Raw genomic sequence first — 25418 nt, forward strand, 5'->3', positions numbered from 1 at the left:
ACTGCTCCTATTTCTGATGTTGCTTTCTTCTCTTGTTGGAATTTTAATCTGGTCCAGTTTCCATTAAGTTTAATTTGCTTTGTTTCTGTACACCAACAGTGACTGTAAGGTTAAGGGGTGTGTGTATATATATATTCAAATAAATAGATGCATTTAAAAACCACAGCCTTGTGCTGCATACAAGTCGAAAATCAGAAGGACTTCTGCCAAGCCAGCAGCTGATGGGGGGGGGGGGATTGGGGGACTCGACCTGCTGAATTTCTGCTTGGCGCATTTTCTTTTCCTTTCTGCAGCGCTGGAGCTTGACCTGCAGGCGTCGCCGCGCGGCTGCAGAATAAGAAAACCTAGCCCGGCCCACCACGGCGCCGAGGAGGCTCGCTTTTGCGCCGAAACTAAAAAGTTACGCGCGCCCCCGTGCTTTCCAAAGGGCTCTTCGTCTTCGCTCGCCAAAACCGGAGAACTACTAACCTTCTCCGGGCGGCTCTCCGGCACTCGAGCTGGCCGAGCTCGCCTGCATAACGACGGCGGGGGTCCCCGCGGCTGCTCTCGGACTCCGGAGGCCTCGGCTGAGGGGAGGCGCGCACAGGAGCCGCTGGGCCATTTCTCCAGGGCGCGCAGTTGGAAAAGTCAGCGGGGCTCCAGTGACGGCAGGGCTCGACGGCGCCCGCTATGGCGTCGAAGCGGAATGAGCGTTGTTTACTCGGCCCCGAAGTCCAACTGGGATGGCACCGCGGAGCTGCTGTCAGCCCCTTTATTTGCACAAAGAAAGCCTCTCCTCCTGCTTTGCATACGTGGCTGGGGACCATGAAGCCTACTGGGGAAGAGACGAAAGCCATACCCTTCAACATTTCTCTCATGAAAATAGGGGTGTCCTATTATTCCGTTGCTGCTGCTGCTGCTGCTGTTTTACTCTTTGTCCTCTGCTCACTTTGGGTGGCTTCCAACATATATAAAAACATAATAAAAAAGTAAACATTACAAAAACTTTCCTATCCAGGGCTGCCTTCAGATGGCTCAGGGGGTCGGATAACTCCATACCCTCCAACATTTCTCCGGTGAAAATAGGGGTGTCCTATTCCGTTGCTGCTGCTGCTGCTGCTGCTGCTGCTGCTGCTTTCCTCTTTATCCCCTGCCAACCTGACTGGATTGCCCCAGCCACTCTGGGCAGCTTCCAACATATATAAAAACAGAATATATAAAAAAGTAAACTTTCCCTATCCAGATGGCTCAGGGGTGGGATAACTCCACACCCTCCAACATTTCTCCAGTGAAAACAAGGACGTACTAAGGAAAAGCAGGACGTTCAAATCAGAAACCGGGGAAGCTTCTGTAAATTCCGGACTGTCCCTGGAAAAGAGGGACACTTGGAGGGTCTGCCATGTGGAAATCTGATTCTCTGTTCCCGAAGGCAACGACCCTTCCCTTGGTTTCCCAACCATCCCCTAGGCCTCCATAGTTTTAGGGCTGTGGTGGCAACTAATAGCAAGCAATTCGCCCCTGAGTTGGAAGATCTCAAGAGACTATTTTCTTGCATAAAGGACCCCGACCATTACGTCCAGTCATGACCGACTCTGGGGTTGCAGCGCTCATCTTGCTTTATTGGCCGAGGGAGCCGGCGTACAGCTTCCGGGTCATGTGGCCAGCATGACTAAGCCGCTTCTGGTGAACCGGAGCAGCGCATGGAAACGCTGTTTACCTTCCCGCCGGAGCAGTACCTATTTATCTACTTGCACTTTGACGTGCTTTTGAACTGCTAGGTTGACAGGAGCAAGGACCGAGCAATGGGAGCTCACCCCGTCGCAGGGATTCGAACCACTGACCTTCTGATCAGCAAGTCCTAGGCTCTGTGGTTTAACCCACAGTGCCACCCACGTCCCATTTTCTTGCATAGGAACCAATAAAACATTTGAGGGAACCAGCAGCCGCCCCCCCCCCCACTGATGGGTACTGCCATTCAAATAATGTGTGTATGTCATGTCATGTGATTATGTGGGGCGGGGCTTACCTGCCCCCTACATATTTTATTCAAGTCAACACCTCTGTTTTCTTGGCATGCAGCTGGCAGCCCTCAGTGGGTGATCTACTGCCGTTTTATATTCAGTGTTAGCCCAATTGATTCCCGCTCAATGAGACGATAGCACTTGCAAGTCTTGAGTGATGCTTAAATGGCTAGATGGGAAAGTGGGACACAGCTCTGCATTCTTGTAGTGATGCATTACACAACTACTAGGGTGATGATAGAGCAGCAGCCTTGAGAGTCTGTGTAGGGACCAAGTTTGCTAGGGCTTAGTGCAGAAAACCTTAAAGTCTTGAGTTTAGTCAGTGCATGAATGGGGAGCTAGACGTCGCTGCCCTGCCCTCCGATATCTCCACGTGTTGTCTGAAGTAGGCTATTGAGGGAGGCCTTTGCGCATGGAGCTGTACGCAGGAAGGCTGTGATGATGGTGCTGTAGGCACAGCCCTGCTGCTGCAGTTTGAATGTGTGGGCATAACTTCCAGTGAATAATCAAGAGGACCCCTTCACCCTTGATGGCAACAACTAGAAAGATGCTTTTGGATTCCCACCGGTGTCGTTGCAGTCCGTCCCTTCTCTTTTTCATCCAGGCAGCACAAGGCACTTGAAAGTGTATGCAGCCTGTTTGTGTAGTTGTGCAGTCCGCAGACTCTTGCTGGTCCTATTCCACAACCTCCTTGAATGCTACGTGGCTGGAATGTGTTCTTGAACTGTGATAATGGACCTCGCGTGTCTGGACGAAGAGATGTGTTGTGTGCACTCAAGAAACCTCTTCTTGTTTGCTTGGCTGGAATGTAGCCCACTAAATGAAGAGACTCCTGTATCTGTGGCTCTGCTCAGTTCTTGCCCAGCCACCACTGGCATGTGGTCCCCATGAGACAATGCAGCCCTTTGGCTAAATGCATGCATGCATCTCACTTGATATCTCTACTCTTGATCATGAGCAGCTGAATATATGAACCAACTCCACTTTAAAAACAACTTGTTAAAGGCAATGTGATATGAAACCTCTATGTCATTGTATCCACACATGCAAGTTATCACTTGATACTGAAGTCGACAAATGATGTGCACACACACACATTAGCAGAGTATAAGGCATACCCTTATAACAAGTTTCGACTCTTTTAGCAGCGCAGTTCTCATATTATTGCCATCTGAACAGGCACCACTGACATGCTGCATTGGGTTAATATTTGGGGGGGGGGGGAATAAATGCAGTTACTCTGCAAACAGGGCAAACCCTGTGTTGATTGACTGAACTAATGGGACTTACTGGGCATCCTGGAGCTAAAGGGGCTGATGGAGACAATGCTAGGGACCCCAGAGCTTTTTACTTAACCATTTAAATCATCTATTTCAACTCATGGAACTTTGTGAGATATGCTTTTGCTATCTAGGAGGAAATGGGCAGAAAAGTGAATGGAGAAAACTAGGTTCAGGCCTCCCTGGACCTGGTAAGATTCCAGAGTTTACGAGGCAAATGTCTAAGTGTGTTACTCCATTTCCCCATTATGTCCACCTTCTGTGAAACTCTGCATCCACTTTAGAATAAAGCAACCAGACCTAACCACAGCTGTTTTTTGCAGGCAGCTGAGCCAACCATTTTGGCTATTGTTTCCCAAAGCATCCTTTGTATATTTCTATACTGGCTGATACGTAGCAGGTCTGTCTTGGGGTATGTAGTCTGGATAGAGGTGCAACAGTTTCTACACAAAGGCGTATTGTGGCCAAGAATACAGGTTAGTTCTCAATGAGCTAATAAACCGAATGCCTGATGGCATTCCATACCAAACCTCCAAGGCTGTTGTGAAGATAAAATTAAGGTAATTGTGTTTTATTTCATTTATATCCCACCCTACCAAAGGAGCCAAGGATGACTGCATATGCCATACTTTACTAATGTAAATAAATGGCTGAATATTCTTTCACTTCGCACTCAGAAACCAGGTAGCAGCAAGGATGACCCTGTTAATTTCTGCTTCTTCATACAGGATTTCAATGCTATTCTGCAATTTGGCTGTTCCAAAATTGGCTATTCCACTAGGCTCCCCTGGATACAGTGGTCCTCCAGGTGTTTCTGGACTGTGAGAGGTAAAAGACTATGGCACCCACCCTCTCAGCCTGGATTAGTAAAGGGGTTGCCTATTTATAGAACATTCAGTTGGAAAATTCTGCTGACATGTGTTGGAACACTGCAACATGAGATTATGATAATTTGTAAGTAAAAATGGCAAGTGTCATTTCCCCCCTTTTCTACTATATGCATCCTTCTCTAATTTGCGTATTGTCGAAGTGTGCTGTCTCCCCAAATCACAGGTGTATCCCTATCAGGTGTAGATAAGGAACCACTATAAAACAGCCAAGCTAACAAGGGTTCCTGTGCTTTGTTCCCCTGCTCTTTCCAGCAACGCTGTTTTTTGAGTAGACGTTCTTGCATATAGGATGCTTTAAATGGTGGCTACGATATAAGCCACCCATATCTTGCTTTTTAGAGAGAAAAGTAATTTGTTCCCATGCTAATCTCACTGATGGTTTGCCAAGGAAGAGAGCTAAAAGTAGAGACACCATAGCTCAGGTGTAGAGCACATGATGTAGCAGGTCCTAGATTCAAATCCCTTGTTTTTGAAGTATCAGATGGCAGGTAATGGAGAAGACCTCTGCCTAAGACTCTGGTGATGGAAAAGACACTTCAGCCAGTCAGAGCAGTCAGTATTGGGTTAGATAGAACAAATACTCTGGTCTGATATAAGGCAGCTTCCTATGTTCCTATGATCAAGTAAGTTTTAAATGGATGGATGCAGTTTTCCACATCTGTACTTCAGCATTTAGCAATGGAGGTGTAGATCTAGAAAACTGCTCACCAGTTACTTCCGATAGGAAACCAGAAGCAATTTGGAATGTACTTGCCAATGGCTTCCCATCCACTTCCATGGTGTATAGTGATCATATTCCCACCATGAATTTAAAGTGCATGTCTAACGCCTAGCCTCCTTGACAACCACAGATATTTACAGCTGAGATCTGAAGCAGCCGTTAAATGTGAGACTAAGGGAACCTCCAATTCGCAGTACTCAATATGCAGTCAACTACTGCAGCTAGTTTAGCCACTGCCAAGAATGCACGCAAAACAAACACTTAATGTCAAGATATTTACCACAAAGGAATCAAAGGTGGTTAATTATTTTTTTTTATTGCCAGAATAGTAAATGTTACACAGATGGGCCTGCATGGTATTACCCGGGTTACAAGCAAGCAAAAAATGAATAGAAATGTTTGGCCACAGGAAAAGAAAAAGCACATTCTAATAAATCTGCCCTAATAAAAGCAGTGTGACCAAATGAGAATATAGCATAGCACAATTGGGTATAACATTTGTTGGAGAGGATTTTCAGACCATCACCGTTGTGCAGTGCAACATCCACATTGATAAAAAAGTGGCTTTAAAAACATCAACACTGATAAAAAAAACCAATATGAAGCCTGGGATAATAGTTTGTGGCCATGCATGACTATTTGAAGGGAACAAAAGCAAATGCTAAATACATGAGGAAAGATGCACACCAACATCAGAGAGAACTTGCCTCCTCCATTTACTATGAGAAGTCTGCACCCAAGACATTTAGAAAGCATGCACACATGCATGTGAGTTGTATATATATATACATGTATGGAAAAGCACAGCATCCCATCCAGAAAGTTATATTTTATTGGCATTTGGGTTTGGCTTCTATTCTGCAGCTTAACTATTTCACCCAAGCAAGTGCTAATATCACCAACAACCAGTTCTTTCTGTTTGTTAAAACAAAGGAGGAATACAGATCCCAGTAGATGCTTCCAGGGCTAAATTCAGATAGGCTAGCTAGCTAATGACTAGCGCCCAAGCGAGCTGCTGCTGCTGACGGTTGTATAGGAATAAGAATACGAGGCATTCGTGTTTGCATCAAAGCTTCCTCTCCTGGATCCACTGCGCGAGCCTGAGCGGGATCCACTGCGTGATCCACTGCGCGAGCCTGGTGCCGAAGAGACATTGTATGGGCTGGAGATGCCTTTGGATGAAACCGAAGAAGCTTCCAGTAACCGAAGCCCAGTTATATCTTCCACCATCGAACGATTCATTGCATCTCTGAAGGAGATTTTCAGCTTTGTTTTGGGACAGGTCAAAATCTTCCCATAGTTGCTGGTGTCTTGTAACCTCTGGGCTGTCCGGCCATCAATCAGCCCTTTTCGGATGGCTTCTTCGGTACTTATTCTCCCACGAACTTCGGGGTCAATGAGGCCTCCGGTGATAAACTGAAACTCAAGGAAGCGCTGGCCAGCCTCGTAAGGAAGCCACTTTTCCTTCACAGCCTCTGCGGCTGACATTCTGTTTCGGCCCTTGATGCCTTCAAACCCTATGAAGGCTTTATGAGCTGGCTTCAGCCGTGTCGACATCTCATGGTCAATGAGGCCTTGGGCGACTGCTTCCTGAAGGGAAAGCCGCTGTCCTGTGACGGGGCATATTATGCCTCCCGTGCAAGCTTGGGCTTCCAGCAAACGCTGGGCAGTAATGCTGTCAACAATGCCCCGTTGCACGGCTTCTGAAATGGAGATCTTCTCCAAATTTTCTGTGTCAAATATGGCTGCGATTGGACTCGTTTCCTCAAGGGACTCAGAAAAGGAGCCAGAGCCGGAGCCCGAACTGCTCTTTAGCTTGATAGATGAACTCTTGATACTCAGTACCGTAGGAGAACGAATGGACTCGTGTCTGAAAACTTCATCACCGCCATTCCTGCAAGCAATCATGTCTGCAAACTGAGTGAGGCTTAATGACCCGGAACGGTATTGCTCAAAAAATTTCTTGTCCACAAGGCCTTTGTCAATGGCGTCCTGGATGTCATACTGGTGGCCCGTTTTCCTGTCAACAAGCACTACTCTTGTGCTCCCATCTGAACCTGTTATAGTGATTTCTTCCCATTCGCATTCCTGGTCAGAAAGCTCCAGGTAAGTGTCATAGTCTATGAGGCCTTTATTGTACGCTTCCTGGACGGACATTTCCTTATTTGTGTCTGGATCTACAATGACGACCCTGCGCTTCCTGAGGGTGTTTTTTTGCGAAGTCTGCACCACTTTCTTCTTCTCTCTCAGGGGCAGGAGACAGAGCCCACTTCCTTCATCGACTATGCACCTTTCTTTCAGCTGCAAGTAGGTCAGGTTTTCTTCTGTGTTGGGGTCAAAAAAGCCTTTGGTATCGTCACTGGGATCAGAGAGAATGTTATTCAGCTCTTTATCAAAGTAGCCACGTTGGTATGCCGTGCCGACTGGCAACCGATGACTTTCCTTCGGGTCGATGATCCCACCAGTGGCTATCTGGGCCTCCAACAAACGAATCCCGTGGCCTCTCTCAATGAGTTCCTTGTTCATTGCTTGGAACAAGGAGATGATGTTTCCTGTTTCTGGATCTTTGTACCCAGTGACTGCTCTTTCAGCAGACAGGAGTTTTTCTTTAAATTCTATTCCAACTAGGCCTCTTTTGTAAGCTTCTTCCACCGTGTGTCGTGAATTGTTCACAGGGTCCACAACAAATCCAGTGGCTGCCTGGGCTTCCAGAAGCTCAAGAGCTGTTCCTGGTCTAACCAAACCTATTTTCATGGCCTGGTAAATGCCAAGCTTCTCTCTGGTGGCCTCGTTATAAATGCCAGCTATGCAGCTGGAGCCCTGGAGGAAATCTTTGATTCGGTCGCTGACTTCTTCAACCGTGATTACTCCACTTTCCAGATCATTTGCCGTCGACTCCCGAATGATGCCAGAGTCTACTAACTCAGAAATGTCAATGGGCTTCCTGATGCCTTGGAATGACATGCTTCTCTTCTGCACGGGAAGGAGGAGCAAACCAGTGTGTGGTTCGATTCTGCATTTCGCCCTCAGCTTCGTGTAACTTATGGCCTTCTTGGTGATCGGGTCAATTAAGTTATTTAAACTCTGAGGCTGGTTCAAGGATCTGACCAGGTCTCGATCAATCAGCCCACGAGCTAAAGCGATGTCTTTCGGCAAGAACACACTGTTGATGGGGTCAACGATTCCTCCCGCAGCCAACTGAGCTTCAAGGAGACGTATCCCGGTCTCCCTGTCGATAAGCTGTTTACCGATGGCTTGTGCCACAGGCACGGTTTTCCCTGAGAAGGGATCTTTAAAACCGGTGATAGCCTTTTCAGCGGTGTAGATTTGCTCCCGGTCATCAAAATCGATCAGATCTCTAGCAACTGCACTGTCCACGCTGAGAAGTTCGTTGCGGTGGGGGTCAATCACACCTCCGGTGGCTGCCTGGGCTTCCAAAAGGAAGACGGTGTTCTCTGGGCTGAGAAGCTGCTTCCGTTTAGCCTCCACAAGGGAATACTTGTCCTTAGGGCTAAGAGAAGCCCCGGCTATAGCCCCAGCTCCTCTGAGATAGGGTTCGAGATCAGCAGCAACTTCCTCCACGGACTTCTGGCCCCTCAGCAGCTTATCCAGGGTGGACTTGTCTATCAGCTGGCATTCGTACAGCTGGACAGCAGTTATTTTTTTCCGCAGGCCATTGAAGAGTAATTTGGAAGGGTCGATGGCAAAGTCATCTTCTGTCTGGGTGACTCTGTTGGCCACATATGGGCGCTGCTTCAGTTTCTCAATTTCCCTTTGCAGCCTCAGGCGCTCAGCCTCCATCTCCGACTGGCTCTTTCTGCTTGTCTCTTCCAAGCGGCTGCGGTACCTTTCTTCGATTCTCTTCATCTCTGCCTGCAGCCTCTCAATTTCTATCAGCAAGGCACTCTTCTCCCTCTCGCTCTTATCTCGCTCGGACTCAATCTTCCTGATTGTCTCTTCCTTCCGGGAATACTGGCTCTTCCACTGATTTAAGTCATTCAGGATTTGCTGCTTCTCATTCTCCAGTCGTATTTTCAAGCGGGATTCTGACTCCAGTGTACCTTTGGCCCGATTCAGCTCTTCCTCCAACCTCAGCAACCTTGCTTTGTCTTGTTCCAAGGCATTAATTTTTATCAACAGCGCTTCTCGTTCCTGCATAATATGAGTATACTGGGATTTGGATTCTTGGATCCTATGGGATGTCTATGGTTTTTTTTAAAGAAAGAAATAAACAAGGAGAAAATTAGTGCCTCTTCTTAACATCCTATATTCCCTATATTTCAACCTATCCTGCAAGGGGTACTGGGTAACTGTGGCCCTGAGTAATAAATCTGATGTTTTGGATACAGCTGTGGATTTGTTTTATTAATACAGGATAGCACACTGATAGAAATGGGCTAAAAATAATTCTAACAAGAGAGTCTGGGGCATGCCCAGCACATTGGGGTCCTGCCAGTTTCAGTGGAAAGATTAAGCATGTGTTTAACAGCACAGTCCTATACAAGTCTACTCGGAAGTAAGATCCACAGAATTAAATGGGGATTACTCCCAGGCAAGCGTGCATAGGACTGCAGCCTTGTGCATACAGCACAATCCTATCTCTTCCCTTTGAAATCAACAGGAATTAAAAATACTTAGCTTGGGGTGGATTGTACTGTCAGTGCTTAATATTTTCCCTTTCCCACCTGTACATATATACGACATACCGTCTTAATTTTGACAGCAGTCTAGCAGAAGCTAAGTAATTTGGGATACCTGCACTTCAGTACTGCCTCTGATAAAATCTTGTGTCTACTGAAAGAGGACCTTCATCTTGCTCTGTTTGCAAAACATATGTATCACGACATCAAATCCAGACTGGTCTTACCTGGAGCTGATTTACCCACATTAACAAAAAAAAAATCTGATTATTTAATTCCACAATCTGATTCTTCTTTCAAGAAAGCGCTCATTTTGAGACTACAACTAGACTAATGGATAAAGTTCCATCACGTATCTTATGTGATGAATCTGAGTGAATAAAAGTATCTAGATAATAATGTGTGTGTGAATTACAGGTGTTGTGGGGGGACGGGACACAATGAGAGCAAACCGATACCCCACTAAGGAAAATACTGCTTTTGGACCAATCTTGCACTAGCAAACCAATATAGTTCAGCAAACATTGCTTAAGATAGGCTCTCCATTCATTTCAATGAGTGAATTGATATGAATTGAGGCGGAACTGTAGCAATGCCTGATAGGTTGCTCCTAGTAAACGAAGACAGGGAAACCTAACTATCATTTTACTTGAAAATTATGAGCCCAAGCTACTAGGCAAAATGGGCAGACTCCAACACAGAAGAAAGCACACTTGAGGCAATGTCAATAGGCTTAAGTATGCTCTACTCTGTGCAGGATTGTGACTCATAGATTTCTTTCTTTTTTTAAGAAAGAAATGAAAGCAGTGACATGTATAGCATGCACACATACAAACACACATATATAATTATGTATAATGTGCATTTTAGACAATATACAGGTACATAAGCAGCAATAAAATGTATACCAAATATACAACACCAGTATAACTATGTATACACTTTTGCATATGTACACTTTTTAAGGTATACATGTATGTATTTATGTATATACATATACTACCCTACAGCAAAATAAAGAATGAGAAGAGCAAAGGAGATAAGGATAAGCTCCAATATGCAACTTCATGAATAACATATTGTATACCCTTCTTCGGGGGTTGAGATGTCAGAGTAACCGAACTTCAGGGGGTAGCTTCTGTAAGAACAGGGTTTGGAAATATGGCCTGGTCTTCAAAGTCCTGCTCCTTTCTAAGGATGATGAAGAGTTGACCAATTTTCCATAGGAAAAACGCTAAATTCTACTGGAATGAAATAGCACCCAAAGATTTTTCTAAGCACCAAAGGTAACAAGAGCAGATGCTAGGTAAGATTTATATCTCCTTTGCACTAGTCTAGAAGCGACCCAAATCTGGGCCTACAGCTAAGAACATAAGAATAGCCTGCAGGATCAGGCCAATGGCCAATCTAGTCCAGCATCCTGTTCTCACAGTGGCCAATCAAATGCCTGTAGGAGACCTAAACTTAGAGGCCAGTTGGAATTTTTATATCAAATTTTAAAATGAATCAATTAAAATCAATATACATAAATTTAGGGTCCAATGATTGGTTGGAAATGCATTTGGTGTTGAATTATTTGAGGGACAGTAAAGTTGTGATCAAATATTTGTGAATACCTCCATAGCCTGCTTTTGGAATTTCTCAATTTCCTGTCTCAAATTGTCCCTTTCTTTCTGTAAACCATTTATCAGACCCTGAAGTTCCAGGGTATGCTTGCTGCTTGTCTGTAGTTGACTCTTAAGTTCAATAATTGTGGCATTTTTTTCCTCATCCACTTCACTTCTGCCCCTTCTGAGATCATCATACTCCAATCTCACATTACGCAGCTCTTCCTCTAACATCAAGTGTTCTTTTGTAAGGTTCTCGGTAAGAGACTGAAGCCTTTCGATTTCTATTTTGCACTCATTGAGGCTTTTGCTCTTGTCCTCAATAGCCTTTTGCAAGTGCTCGTTGCGCATGTGAGCTTGCTTTAGATTCTCTTGCTCTTGGAGCACCTGGCGGCGCAAGGTTTCGATCTCTGAAGTGTACTTCCTTATCTCCTCCAAGTATCTCTGCTTTTCCCTCATCTGACCATCTAGCACCTCTCTCTGGTGCTTCAAGTCATCTTCACTCCTTTTCTTGACCATCGAGACCTCCTCTATCTGCTGAGTAAGGTTTGTGATCTTGACAGATTGCTCTCTGTAAGACCTCCTCATAGATTCTAACTCTGCTTCCACTTCCTTCCTCTTGGCAGTTTCTTCTCCTATGGCTCTAGCCTGCCTACTAAGCTCCTCCTCCAGCTTGCGTTTCTGCTGCTGCAGCTCTTTCATTGTGCCCTGCAGCCTTGTGCTTTCTTGATCTTTCCCTTTTTTGTCCTGGGCAAGCCTCTCATATTCGCTTTTTAGCCGTCCCAGTTCCTGCTCTTGGACTTTCAACCTGCTGATGGTCTCTGTGGCGTTGATGTTCACTTTCTCCAAATCGTACTGGACTCTTTGCAATCGGATATTCTCCTCCTCCATAGATTTCCTCTGGTTTGTTTCTGCTTCTAGCAACTTTCTCAGCTTTTCAATCTCTTTGTTTTTGTCCTTAATTGTCCTCCCAGCATCGTCAAGAGACTGCTTGTAACGCATGGTCTCCTCAGAGTATTTCTGGACAGTCTGTTTTAACTCCATCTCAAGCTGCTGCTTCTTTTGCGAGATCTCAGAGCCAATGGCTTTTTGCTGGTGAGCATTTTCTTCCACTTGTCTAAGGTTCTCCGATGTCTGACTTATAGTGTTCTTCAGTCTCCTAATTTCCTCACATAAGCTCCTATTTTCTCTCACGACATTGTCGAGCTGTGCTCGGTAATTACTGGATTCCTCTTCCTTCTGCAGTGTCACCTGATTTATTGTGGTCTTTGTGATATTTATCTCAGTCTCATACTTGTTCTTTAAACTAATAATTTCCTCGTCATAACTGTTCCTTACCTTAGCCAATTCATTCTCAAGTTCCCACCGGCTTTTAGCCTCTTCCTGCAGCTGAATCTTTACTCTTTCAAGCTCCTTGGTTTTGTCCTGGATGGTCAAAGCAGCATCTTCAAGCGCTTGCTTGTACCTCGCGTTGTCTTCGTTGCGCAGATGAATGATCTGTTTCAGCTCCAGCTCGATCTGCTGCTTCTGCTGAGCCACCTCCGAGCCGCAAGCCTTCTGCTGAAGAATATTTTCTTCTGCTCTCCTCCGCTGCTCTGTAGCATCCAAAATGCTGTCATTGAGCCTGATGATCTCATCCTTCAGATCTCTGTTCTCTCTCTGCAGCTTATCGATCTGGGCTCGGAGGTTTTTGGCATCGTCTTCTTTCTGGGATGCTATCTGGTGGATGGTGGTCTTCTTAATGTTAATCTCGGTTTCATACTTGTTCTTTATATTACTCATCTCCTCATTAAACTGGTTTCTTACCTTAGCCAGCTCATTCTCATATTCTCTCTTCCGATTCCCCTCGTCCTGGAGAAGCACCCTTAACCTTTCTATCTCGTACTCCTTCTCCTTGATGACTTTCTCAGATTCTATCTTTTGCCAACCAAGGCTTTCTTTCTCATTCTGCCTTGTCTTCTGCAGTTGGTCAAAGTCAGTCTTCTGCTGGTCATATCTGTCCTCCAATAGCTTCCTTTTCCTCTTCTCATCTTCAATCTCATAAGTCAGCCTTGTTATTCTGTCATTCAGATCTTTTATTTGAGCATAGCACTTGTCCAAGTTTTGTTTGGCAGAGCCACCATCCAACTCTGCTTGCCTCTTCATCTCTTCCAAACCCATCAGTTTGGCCTTCAGCTGGGAAATTTCCAACTGGTACTTCTGTAGGTTTTGCTCCAGGAATTTGTGCTTATTGCTGTTATCGGAATTGGCATCTCTGGCTAGTCTCAGCTCTTCTTCCAATAGTTCTATTTTGGTGCTTTTCATCTGCAGATTCAGAAAGCATGAAAGATAAAAATTACCTATCACAACCATTTTTGATGAACAGCATGCTACTCATTCACACACACACCCCAAAAAAAATCACCACTCCACAGCTAATTTTAATAAAATGCCTTTTTTGCTGTTTGGTTGTTTTATTTCATTTTTTTAAAAAAACTTCACATTCTCTTGTTAACCATAATGGACAAGACTCTTAACATTCTCAACGAGGCCTTTTTAATATTTCACGGTTTTCAGTGCAAAAGTCCTAGTGCACCAGAAAACATTGGATCTGGAGGAATATATGCTACTCTATGTCAAGCTCTGAAAGCAGACTTAAAGCTCTGAAAGCAGAGCTCTTGGGGTTCATTTTTCTGGTTTTTACACATCTGTTAGCCTAGGAAAACATTTTTAAAGGCATGATATAAAATGTTTCTTGAAATAAAGAAACTCGTTGATCACATATCATGTCTGAACCAATACTGGACCAAATAGAAAACAACTGTACAGAAACCAGGTGTCCACAAACAGGCTACTTTATACAAAAAGGAAAAAGAGGGGAAGGCGCTAATGCTCACAGCGGCCACTAAATACTATTCTCCCTTTTGGATGCCCTGCACGCTGATCTCAATATGTGAAGGAAAACTGGTTCCTTAACGGCAACTGAACATTATTCTGTACATTCTCAGTTTCCTGTTTTTATTGCTTCATGTGTTCAGTGGCCAAGACTGGGCATCCAAAGCCATGCTTAAATTCAGGTTATGCCCTATGTAAAGCTGGTAGCAAAACCAAATTCAGGGGTCCTGAACTTGAGGGAGTGATGACTGAAGCTAAAATGAAAAATCTCATCTACTCAGGGTGGATTTGATTTAAATCAAATTGATTTAAATCACGTCAGACTTGCTTTAAATCACCAGTCAGTAAGACTTGATTTAAATCCTTTTTTTACAGAAAGACTCATTCTTGCTGGTATAATCTTAATATTTACAACCAGATGAAGGTTTCATGGAAAACTTAAAGCAAATCCTTATTTCCTGATGAATAGCCTTTGGCGTATAATGTAACTTAAATAGAAAACTGTATTTAGAAAGATTTTTTCCTCAAAAGCATTTTATTTTAAAAATCCAATTTAAATAAAAAAATCTGATTAAAATTTTAAAAAATCCGATTTTTTTCATTTTTAAAAAAAAATCATTTTTTTTTATCCACCCTGCATCTACTATAACAGGAATAGCTAGGAATCAATCTACACAGGCAACAAATAATCTGATAGTAGCTCATTCTAAGCTATTACAACTTCAAACTGCAGATGAGCCCATCACTTGCTTGAAGGATGCCTCATGGGGGGAAAAAGCCTCATGCACCTAAACAACTAACATATCCAGGAAAGCTACTCTAAAATCTTCCTAATATGCCCATTTTTAAATGTGCAGGGAGCGACATTTGTTTTACGGGAAACAGTGTTCGAACAAGGAATCAGCTCTATCTGCAGTCTAAACTGGTCTAGTCCACAAAAAGCTGTATTGTTTGAGTCCGCTGAATGCACGCCTCAAATTTAAGACTAAAAAAGCTGAACTGTGTATAGCAAGAAAATTTGGTTTCCATTGTAGAAGTGTAGCCTTAGAATGTTATTTATTATTGCATGAAGGTATTATTAACAGCATCAAAAATATTTACAAAGCACCCAGGAACCTGACAATTCAAAATACATAAAGGAAGAGGGATATTACCTTTAAATCTTCCAAGCTCTTTAACATTTCACTCAAAAACTTGTAATAGTCTCCTGATTTTGTAAGAAGTTCAATGTAACGAGACTGGATCTCAGCAGCCTGCATGGAGAGGGAGGGAAAAGCAATCTATTGTCAACCTATCCCAAACGCTATGTTTCATTTGCATCAACAGGCTTGGGGTTTTGTGTTGTTATTATTTTAAAATAAAATGCCAGCCTCATCCTAGATTGACTCTAACTTAAGTATAAAGATAAAGGCAAATGACCCCTGAGTTAAGTCCAGGTTGCAAACAACTGTGGGGTTGCAGCGCTCATCTTGCTTTACTGGCCGAGGGAGCCAACGTTTGTCCGCAGGCAGTTTTTCTGGGTCATGTGGCCAGCATGACTAAGCCGCTTCTGGTGAAACCAGAGCAGTGCACGGAAACGCCATTTACCTTCCCCCCCTATTTATCTACTTGCACTTTGACGTGCTTTCGAACTGCTAGGTTGGCAGGAGCTGGGACCGAGCAACGGGAGCTCACCCTGTCACAGGGATTCAAACCGCCGACCTTCCAATCAGCAAGCCCTAGGCTCAGTGGTTTACACCACAGTGCCATCCATGTCCCTGACATAAGTATAAATGAGTTGAAATGGATTTAGAGCTGATCTACAAATAGTGGAACGTCCCGTGGTGCAGCCCTTTCTAGATTTTACCATTTTAGACTACAGTAGTACCTCGGGTTAAGTACTTAATTCATTCCGGAGGTCTATTCTTAACCTGAAACTGTTCTTAACCTGAAGCACCACTGCCGCGCCGCGGAAGCACGATTTCTGTTCTCATTCTGAAGCAAAGTTCTTAACCCAAGGTACTATTTCTGGGTTAGCGGAGTTTGTAACCTGATGTGTATGTAACCTGAAGCGTATGTAACCTGAAGCGTATGTAACCCGAGGTACCACTGTATAAGCCTAGGGGGGAGTGTGTCATGCTTAACTTCTTCTCTGTGTTTGAAAAACAACCACCACCCTAAACCACCCTGCCTGCAGAAAAACAGCAAGGAGGGAAATTAGGCTAGAACACACCAGCTTTTGATCGCAGAGGGGTTCTGACATGTCATATATATATACCAAGTATGCAATTCCCCAATCTGCATTCCAAAACACCACCCCGTGCTTTTCTGGAACACCAGTCTCTCGTGTGGTTTAGCAAACAGGTTCCTGCCCAGTGCTACAACACCATAGATTTCCTTCAGAACTGTGTGCACACCTCCTGACTTGGTTTCACCAAGCAAGAACATTACCAATTATCATGAAAGTGCACTTTATTATCATTTACCTCTTTCAGAATTAGCCCTGAAGGAGACTGGACCATGCTGCGCTTAATGGGGATGTTCAGCAAAGTCTCCAGTCCTGAGCAATAAGCTGCAGCCTGCAGTTCATAATCCTGCAGAAGAGAAGAAAACACAACTCATTTTGTAAAGACAGCCACCGTATGCCTCCTGACCTGGATTTTCAGAACTGCAGGAAGGCAATAACCTACTTTTTCAACCTTTTGACACCAGCTGAAGACCTGGTTATCTGCCCAGGTTTCTGGTGGAATTTTGGTGCCAGTGTTGATGTTTATTTTAGCTGGCTGGTCGTAAAGACCTCCCTTGTTTTTAGTCTCTGTGTGATGTATTAAATTTGCAAGCTGCTCTGGAACTGCATTTGTAATGAAGAGTGTGTTTTAGACAGACAGATAATAAATAAAACCCCAAATCCTGATTTTAAGAATCAGTATGGTAGAGGGTCAGAAGAGAGAGTAGTTGCTAAAAAGAAGAATAAGAAATGCATTTAAAACCAGACATGCTGGAAGTAAGGTAGAGAAACTTTTTTCCACAACTTGCATTAAAAACTCTTTGAATGAAAGGCAACAAAAAAGGATTGATTGTACAAGCAGATCAATGGGGTTTAAATGACATGTCTTAAACTTCCAAAAATCAGCCCCATGGTTAACCCAGACAGGGGTATGACAGAATGATTTGGGAATAAGACCCACTGATTTTTTCTTTTTCAAATGCTTTCTAGAAGTATGCTCAGTACTGCAATCTGAACAGAACTACTAGAAACACAAAAATAAAAATAAAATCACAAGATAATCCTGTGTGTATTTTCTTTCCCTTGGCGTAGCCACCTCAGCTTTTTGTCAGCATTTGTGCTTTTCCAAATTTGCCCTGGAAGTTTTGGACCAGCCAGACTATCATGGATACACTTGCAGAAATACAGAGGCTGTCAGTGGGTCTGTATCTTGTAAACTTTGGTTTGCCCAGGAACTGAGCCTATTGTGCTGAGAAATGTGAGTGTGTGAAGAGTGAGAAGGATTTAGTCTAGGATTAAGAAGAGAGAAGGGAGCCTTGCAGGATTAAGCTCTTGTAGGAAAAGATGTATTCTTAGGGGAATGTTCAAAAATAACAGTACCTTGATTGCAGCTGAGCACACCTCTGCATTCTTCATCACATCTTCCACTCTGTCTCGCTTGCTTGTTATTTCAGCATGTAAGTTCTGCAAAAAACAACAACCCCACAATATTAATTTTATCAGATTTCTAGCCGTCAAGTCTTCTTTTGGTTCAGCAGAATGGCAACACTTGTCAATCACTCCACTGATGATACTATATCTCTCATGGTGATCCGAAGAGACAATTGTGGTGACAAAGATGTATAAAGCAAGCTTAGCTGAGGTGGGATTTGAAATCAGGACATCAAGCTCATAACTTGCACCCTTAATCATTATTACATTAGCAGGGATTCTGACACAAACTCCTAATATTTCGCCGAATCTAAGTTGGTTTCACATCAGCCAAATTACTTCGGGGAAACACTAAGTGCAAGACAATACCTTTTGCTCCTGCAGATATCTCATGACAGTGCTAACATCTCCCAACTTCATGGCTTCAATAGTTTCCTGCCGGCGCCTGGCATCACAAATCCATTTATTCAGAGCCTGGTAAAGATCCCGATAGGTTTTCAGCTGCTTCACCTGTTTTTCTAAATCCCAGGTCCTGTAAGACAAAGTAGCAACACATGAAGCTGCCTTAAACTAATTCACATCACTAGTCTATGCAGCCCAGTGCTGCCCACTATGATTGAAAGCAATCTTCCAGATGTGAGATAGAGGTCTTTGCAAGCAGAATTAATCCTAGGACCACTACACAAAGCATATGGCCTCCTAAGAACAGAAAGAGATCCACTTTGCTACTTCAAAAAGCTCCAAGTTAATGCACGCATCATGCAATATCTGCAAAATCTGCATACCATGCAACAGTTGCAATATAGATTGACATATGCCAACATAAAAGCCTTCTGCTTTAAAAGCCACCAGTCAGTAGTGGATAGCGCAGTGAAGCAATGGCACTCAGCTGACCTCTCACCAGCTGAATTGCTGCTGCTTACCGGGAGGGAGAATGTGAAGGGTGAAGTTGCAGGGAGGTCAGAATTGTGCAAACACACTGGCAGAGCCAATCCAGCGCTCCTGTCAGTGTGTTTGCTCCACACTGACCTGCATTCTACCTCAACCCCTCTCCTTTCCCGTAAACAGTGGCAACTCAGTTGCTGGAAGGTCAGGGAAGTGTTACCTCCTCCAACATTCTGTGTGACATTCCATTCTAAACATGACATATAAACTGGAATCTTCATAGAAGTAGCTGTAGTTTCCTAGGGAAGGACGTTTTCAGCTACTACGATCTCAAGTCAAACACTTATCAGTTCAGTCTAGAAATGACTTGGTGTTATGTATGAACCCAGCCCAGCAGCTTAACTTTGGCTTATTAAGTATGGTTAAAAGTTGCTTGTCAACCAAGGTCTGTAGCTGGTTGACAAACCATACCTAATGTTATCCTGGACTTCCTTAACTATGGCTAAAGAGCTGGCACAGCCCCAAAGCTACAGAGTTATGAGTCTAGAGAAGCAAAAAGGCAAACCACTCTCAAGGCTCAGCTGACCTCCCTGGTGCCTTTAACTATTACAGGAACTAGAAAGTCAAGTTTTAAATGTGTGGTTTTTTGCCAGATGCATCAATGTGTGCACGAGGTCTACAGCTTACTGAACACCTGATTTGAAGTTTACGCTTTAGAAAGCACAAACAAACCTGTCATCAATCTGCTTATCCACCCTTTGCCAACGGTCTGTGAGGTGCCCGACTTTTTCAGTGAACTTTCCAAGATCTAAATCGTGGAGAGGATACGACTGGCAAGACTGCGAGTGGACCTGGTGAGCCCTCTGCAGCTCTGCCTCCAAGGTGCTAAGCAGCGACTTCTTCATACTAAGGTCTCCTTTCATTTTCTGGAAAAAAAATAAGCAACAGAATAATCTATCTTCGGTATCCCAGATCTCGCCAGAAAGTAAACACAACCAAAGCATAATCCAGGCAGCTGCAAGAAAGGGCAGAATAGGTTGCATATGATCAAACTTAACATAAAGGTAAAGGTACCCCTGCCCGTACGGGCCAGTCTTGACAGACTCTAGGGTTGTGCGCCCATCTCACTCAAGAGGCCGGGGGCCAGCGCTGTCCGCAGACACTTCCGGGTCACGTGGCCAGCGTGACAAGCTGCATCTGGCGAGCCAGCGCAGCACACGGAACGCCGTTTACCTTCCCGCTGGTAAGCGGTCCCTATTTATCTACTTGCACCCGGAGGTGCTTTCGAACTGCTAGGTTGGCAGGCGCTGGGACCGAACGACGGGAGCGCACCCCGCCGCGGGGATTCGAACCGGCGACCATGCGATCGGCAAGTCCTAGGCGCTGAGACTTTAACCCACAGCACCACCCGCGTCCCTACTTAACATATCTGGCAATATTTAGAGAACGCAAACAATCATAAACTGGATTATTTTTTCATAGGAAATAGAATGTGTTAATTTATGGAAGCAAGACCAAATTATGAATCGTAATATACAAATATATTATAACATTAAGCTTCCCCCCCCCCCTATGTTTAAAAACAGCACAAAGTCTTTAAGTAACCAATTAATGGCTCAATCTCCGATATATACATAAAACCCTCTCTCTTACCTTCAGGCAGGCTCGATAAGCTTCCACTTTATCTGGGTCCAAAGAAAGAGTATCCTCTTCTGTAAGTCTGACTTCGAACACTCGGATCACATCTTCTGTTTGGAGAATTGCCTGGAGCAGGGACCTCAGCGCATTCAAGCTGTAGCAAAACAATGCCATCAGAAAGTCATATGCAAGGTTGGGAAAAGATCGTTTGCTTTCAGTCTCTTTTCTCTCCACCCCTCATTGCTTGGGAGTAAGTGCCACTGGACACAGCAGAACTTAATTCTGAGTAATAGGCATAGCATTTCTCTATGAAGTTGGTTTTGGTTGCCAGTCGATTCTAAGGAAATTTGAGCCCGCACGCAAACTGTTCCACATGCAAACTGAGGAATATGTATAGAAAACGAAACTGGACGCCTTCATCTGCCCCAACTGCAATAAAACATGTCCCTCTCCTATCAGTCTCCACAACAGCAGGCGTTTTTACGGTTTGACTTCACCCCAATGGCACACTTTCCCATCATCTCTTGAGATGGATGGATGTCAACAACAGTATAGAAAACTAGGCATCTGCATAAATGTCGCTGCTTTGTACAGCTTATTTTGCTGAAGAAGTTGGACCTCCTTGGTTAGAGTTACCTTAGTTTAAAATATTAATAGTTACGGGTGTATGTTGGATTTAAATCCTTAAAACATGCAGTTGATTAAATAAAAGCACTAATCACTAAAGAATAACAACAAAGCACACCTATAATATGGATAACCATAGGACTGCTTGTCTGTTTCCTTACCTGTCCAAATAACCAGCAGAAACCCCATTAATATTTTCCAGTTTCTGAAACAAGGTACTTATTTCAGACTGCAAATAGAGATACTTTTCAGAGCCTCTAAACCTGGGGAGATAATCTTTCTGCCCATTGAGAGCGACCGCTATTGCCTGAGAATCGTTTTGTATACCCTGAGAGAGAGAGAGAGAGAGAGAGAGAGAGAGAGAGAGAGAGATGTTATTTACTCTAACACCCTTCTTAAGATCACATTAACAACCTGCAATTGACATATCATCTATCTTGCCCACAGACCATGTGTTTCAGCTAATGTTAAGAAAATAAAAGGACTGAAAGAGATGTTCAGACACTTTTCTCTTTGGTATGCAATCCCATAATAAGCAACTTCTAGTACAAATCCCCCAAAACTTTCTACGATCCTTCCAAGCTCTCTGCACACACATACTGTGCAGGGACCATATCCACCAGCTGTGAAAGATGGCCATCTTTGCAAGCTAAGAAATTCTGATTGTATGAGATAAAATGCATATTTTTTAAAAGTCTGCCAGAAAGAGTTGTTGGGACTGACAGGGGCAGGGTCTTCTCAGTGGTGGCCCTGACTGATATTAAATGTGCTGCGCTGCTTATAAACAAGTGGAGTTGATGGGTGTTTTATTGTGATAATGTTGTGTCCATCTAGCTCAGTATTTTCTAGTGACGGGCAACTGCCCTCCAGGTCTCAGGCAGATCTCTCGTGTCATGTATTAGCTGATCCTTGGCTCTCTACCACTGAACTATTGTCTCTCTCCTAGTAGCTGCTGTAATACTTGGTCTAGCGTAGATAGACGTCCTCTCATGACCTCACTGCACAACAGATTGGCCACAAATGCCACCAGTGTTATTATACTAGTGGTATCAATTCATCTTGGCTTCAGCTGGTGCTTCTTAAGAATATGAAGAGTACAGAAAGACGGAATCAAGAGGATTCAGGATAGTTGGGCTTCATTCAGTCTGAACCACACAAAATCATGCTATGCCTGTCCAGTGCAAATCAACACATACCTCTAATTCATTGATTCTGACGGACAAATTCTGGGAGGCCCCTTGGTCTGGCTGAAGGATGGTTCTCTGCGCCATGCGGAGCTCACAGTTCTCGATCTGGCGACGAAGCTTCTGGAGTTCCATAAGCATCCAGGCTTCATGCTTCTCTAGCTCCTGCTTCTGATTCTGGACTTGCTGGGATGAGCCCAGGTGAGTGACTTCAGTTGTCACAACTGGTTTAAAAAAAAAGAAAAGAAAAAAAAGGGAAAACAACCAGTGGGTCAGTTTTCGGTTTTTGGAAAATTAACCCCTGTGAATCGAGGTGGTGTGATGTCATGGCAAACAATGCGCTGTGGATAGGGAACAACTTGTATGCACCGCTGAATAAGCCTGCCTTCATTTCTCCTGCCCCATCACCTGGCAAAAGAACATGGGCGTGTGCCAGGTGAGGTTCTAGATCAGGGTCAGCAAACTTTTTCAGCAGGGGGCCGGTCCACTGTCCCTCAGACCTTGGGGGGGTGGACTATATTTTTGGGGGGTAATGAACAAATTCCTATGCCCCACAAATAACTCAGAGATGCATTTTATATATAAGGACACATTCTACTTATGTAAAAACACGCTGATTCCCGGACCATCCGTGGGCCGGATTTAGAAGGCGATTGGGCCGGATCTGGCCCCCGGGCCTTAGTTTGCCTACCCATGTTCTAGATCAGCAGTTCACAACCTGTGGGGCCCCAGATGTTGTTGAACTACAACTCCCATCATCTCTGAGCTCTGGCCTTGCTAGCTCTGGCCTTGCTAGCTAGTCAGCACAGACCATACTGAGCTAGATTTGAAGCTCCCAGAGCAGCTTACATAAACTCGGTAATGAACAAGGCAACCCGGCCCTCAGTCTAAAAGGCATGACACAAAAGGAAGAAGCGGTGAGGAGGGAAGAGGACAACAAGCAAACTCAGGCACCATGGACTAATTGTCTGTCAAGTTACTATGTGTCAGGCTGAATGCAGTTCACCAAGTACCTGTTGGCCCAGCATGTATTTGACATTCCTGTATTTCTGCAGTCCCAGACATGGAAGAGGGACACACAATTGACTGCAACCTTGGTGAATTGCATGCATGGTTGGTGGGCTGCATTTGGCTCAGTGGGTCGCAAGGCTTCCAAGGTGAAGCACGACTACACCCTGCAACAGACGGTGCGGTTTCTACCACTCTTGTGGAAAGCTGACCTTGATTTGGTTGCTGCGGACGCTGCTGGTGTTGGCCTGGCAGCTGGATGACCAATGTTTGGTAGTGCTTCTGAGCATCGGAGAACTGAGTCTGGATTTTCCTCTTATCCTCATCTGCAAACATCTCCGAGCCCTGGCTGTTCCTGATGAATTCTTGATAATGAATCTCCAGGTCAGCTATTACTCTCTGGTAATCTTCTCTGCGCATGGTCTTCAGCTGAAACGAACAGGCAGAAACAATTTAAGGAAAAGCAGCCAAAGAAAGCTGATGCAATCCTCCGGAATGATGACTACAGAAGAGGGGCATTCTGGAGAGTTATTTATATTTGTAGGATTAACAATGACAAAATGAGCTAACCGTAGAGGTTTACGTTAGAATGAAGAGCCTAAGGTTGCATGCAATGGAATGAGCCAATAAAAGAAAACAGGAAGAGTCTTGGTCAGCAAAAGCAAGAGTTGACTGCAGAATTGCCAGTCACGTTATCAGCACAAACAAGGCTTGAGAAAAGGCAGACAGCCCCTGTAAAGTCTAGAATGCATATACCCAAGTCTTCTTATATATGTGCTCAAAAGTTAGGAAGTGCACATTTGCGAAGACTATGACAGCTCCTGGTCAAACTTTGTAGAAGTCATTTCAACACCCACCTTAGCAATAGTCAGAGCCTTTATCTTCTCAATGTCAATCATGCAGTAATGCCAAGACACCAGGCTTTTCATGTTGATGTAGAGTTGATTCCAGAGAGCCATAATGGCCTCATAGTATTGCTCAATCCTAAACGGCAATGAATGTGTTAACTCAGGTTTGAAAAGCAACATCAGTGTCTCCTAGTCAACCAGAAGACGAGCGTCCTGAGCAGATAAGGGCTCAAAACCCCAAATACGAAAATGCAAATGTTTTCAATATAAATGTGGACTTTTTTCGATGCAGCACATTGAGAGCTAGACGTCTGCTCCTTGTGCAATGATTCCTAAACTAGGTGCTGCAGGGCTAAAGTGTGTTGGATACCATATTGGATACATTCAACTAATGATGTGACTTCATTTAACCCAAAAGAATACATAAATAAATATGAAAGAACCCTATTCATATTTAGCCTGTACTGAATAACCACAAATTAAAATGAATCTGAATTAAATTAAACCAAAAAATTTGTTTCCAGTCAGAATTAGCTTTGCTTAGAATCTGGGAGAGAGGCTGCAAAATGGGCTCTTGAGGGGTGGGGAAAGCCCACCCTCTAGAAAGGTTTCTTGTTGCAACACAATGGAGACTGACTTTCTATAGCAGGGATGGAGAACTTCTGGTCCTCCAGATGTTCTTGAACACTCATTCCCATCACCCAACATGGCAAATGCTCCTGGATGATGGGAGTTGGAGTCCCACAACACCTAGAGGTTCCCCTTTCCCTACAGACTTGCTCACCAGCACTTCCCACTCAAAACACAAAATTAAATTTTTGCTTGCTGGCCTTGAGTTCCTTAAATAATATATAGATGGGTGCACAGAGTCCACCCAGTCACACTGTTAGACGCAACTGGGCTCTTTTCTGACCCAATCAAAGATACACAACATACAGAGCCAAGGAAGAACTCACACTTTTTTCCCAAGCAATATGGCTTCAGGTTTTATGAATAACTCACTTAGTCGCCAGATCCACAGCTAATGGATTAGGAGGAGGGATAATGAGACTGACAGATGGCACCAGCATATCGACTCCTCCTGGCCCAGTCACATGCCACTTGCTACGCTCGCTGTTGTCTTTCAAAATGCACTCGTCTCCTTTGCGCATGGTTTTCTATGGAAAAGGAAGGAAAAAAACAATTGTAGGCATTAACACACTGGGACAATGTAAATACTTACGATGTAGTTTTCAGTTGCTGTAATTAGTTGGACTCCTCCCTAGGACTAGACAACTTTTAGTCATAGGTCTGAATACACATATGAAAAGGCTTGGATACCTAGATGTACGGGACTGAGGTTCGCATGCATTCCTATTAACAAGCATAAAATAACCTCATGTAAAAATTGTTAGGCTAAACTACTGCAATATGCTGGGGTTGCCCTCTGTGCTCAGCGGTGTGATGCAGAACACCGTAATCTACCATTTGATGGGTCAATCACAGGGTGTTCTCTGTAGCGCTTAGAATACATCATACTTCATTCAAGCATGCAGTTTCCCCAACCTTCAGGAATGGCATAGTCCTACGAGGGCTATAC

The 25418-nt window shown here is 44.1% G+C and overlaps 2 protein-coding genes across 4 annotated transcripts in view; both read right to left on the reverse strand.

The window, feature by feature from the left end:
* Nucleotides 1–4458, reverse strand: part of LOC310681597 (enoyl-CoA hydratase EchA19-like) — a 29049-nt gene extending 24591 nt beyond the window's left edge. The window contains exon 1 of the mRNA XM_083449621.1: nt 469–4458. Coding sequence (XP_083305747.1) covers nt 469–601 — 133 coding nt within the window. The 5' untranslated portion in view covers nt 602–4458. The remainder of the gene's footprint in view (nt 1–468) is intronic.
* Nucleotides 4459–5188: 730 nt separating this feature from the next.
* DSP (desmoplakin) overlaps nt 5189–25418 on the reverse strand; it is a 49047-nt gene continuing 28817 nt past the window's right edge. The window contains exons 12-24 of one of the 3 annotated variants that reach the window (XM_083449246.1): nt 24842–24996; nt 23849–23975; nt 23204–23420; nt 21996–22207; nt 20961–21127; nt 20188–20326; nt 19267–19460; nt 18019–18181; nt 17599–17682; nt 16478–16585; nt 15167–15265; nt 11148–13442; nt 5189–9094 (exon numbers count right to left, since the gene is read on the reverse strand). In XM_083449246.1, the coding sequence (XP_083305372.1) occupies nt 5888–9094; nt 11148–13442; nt 15167–15265; nt 16478–16585; nt 17599–17682; nt 18019–18181; nt 19267–19460; nt 20188–20326; nt 20961–21127; nt 21996–22207; nt 23204–23420; nt 23849–23975; nt 24842–24996 (7167 nt within the window). In that variant the 3' untranslated portion in view covers nt 5189–5887. The remainder of the gene's footprint in view (nt 9095–11147; nt 13443–15166; nt 15266–16477; nt 16586–17598; nt 17683–18018; nt 18182–19266; nt 19461–20187; nt 20327–20960; nt 21128–21995; nt 22208–23203; nt 23421–23848; nt 23976–24841; nt 24997–25418) is intronic. The other 2 variants (XM_083449248.1, XM_083449247.1) reach the window with 2 other exon arrangements.

Source organism: Podarcis tiliguerta (assembly GCF_965153285.1).
Source record: "Podarcis tiliguerta genome assembly, chromosome: 7".
Taxonomy (NCBI): Eukaryota; Metazoa; Chordata; class Lepidosauria; order Squamata; family Lacertidae; genus Podarcis; species Podarcis tiliguerta.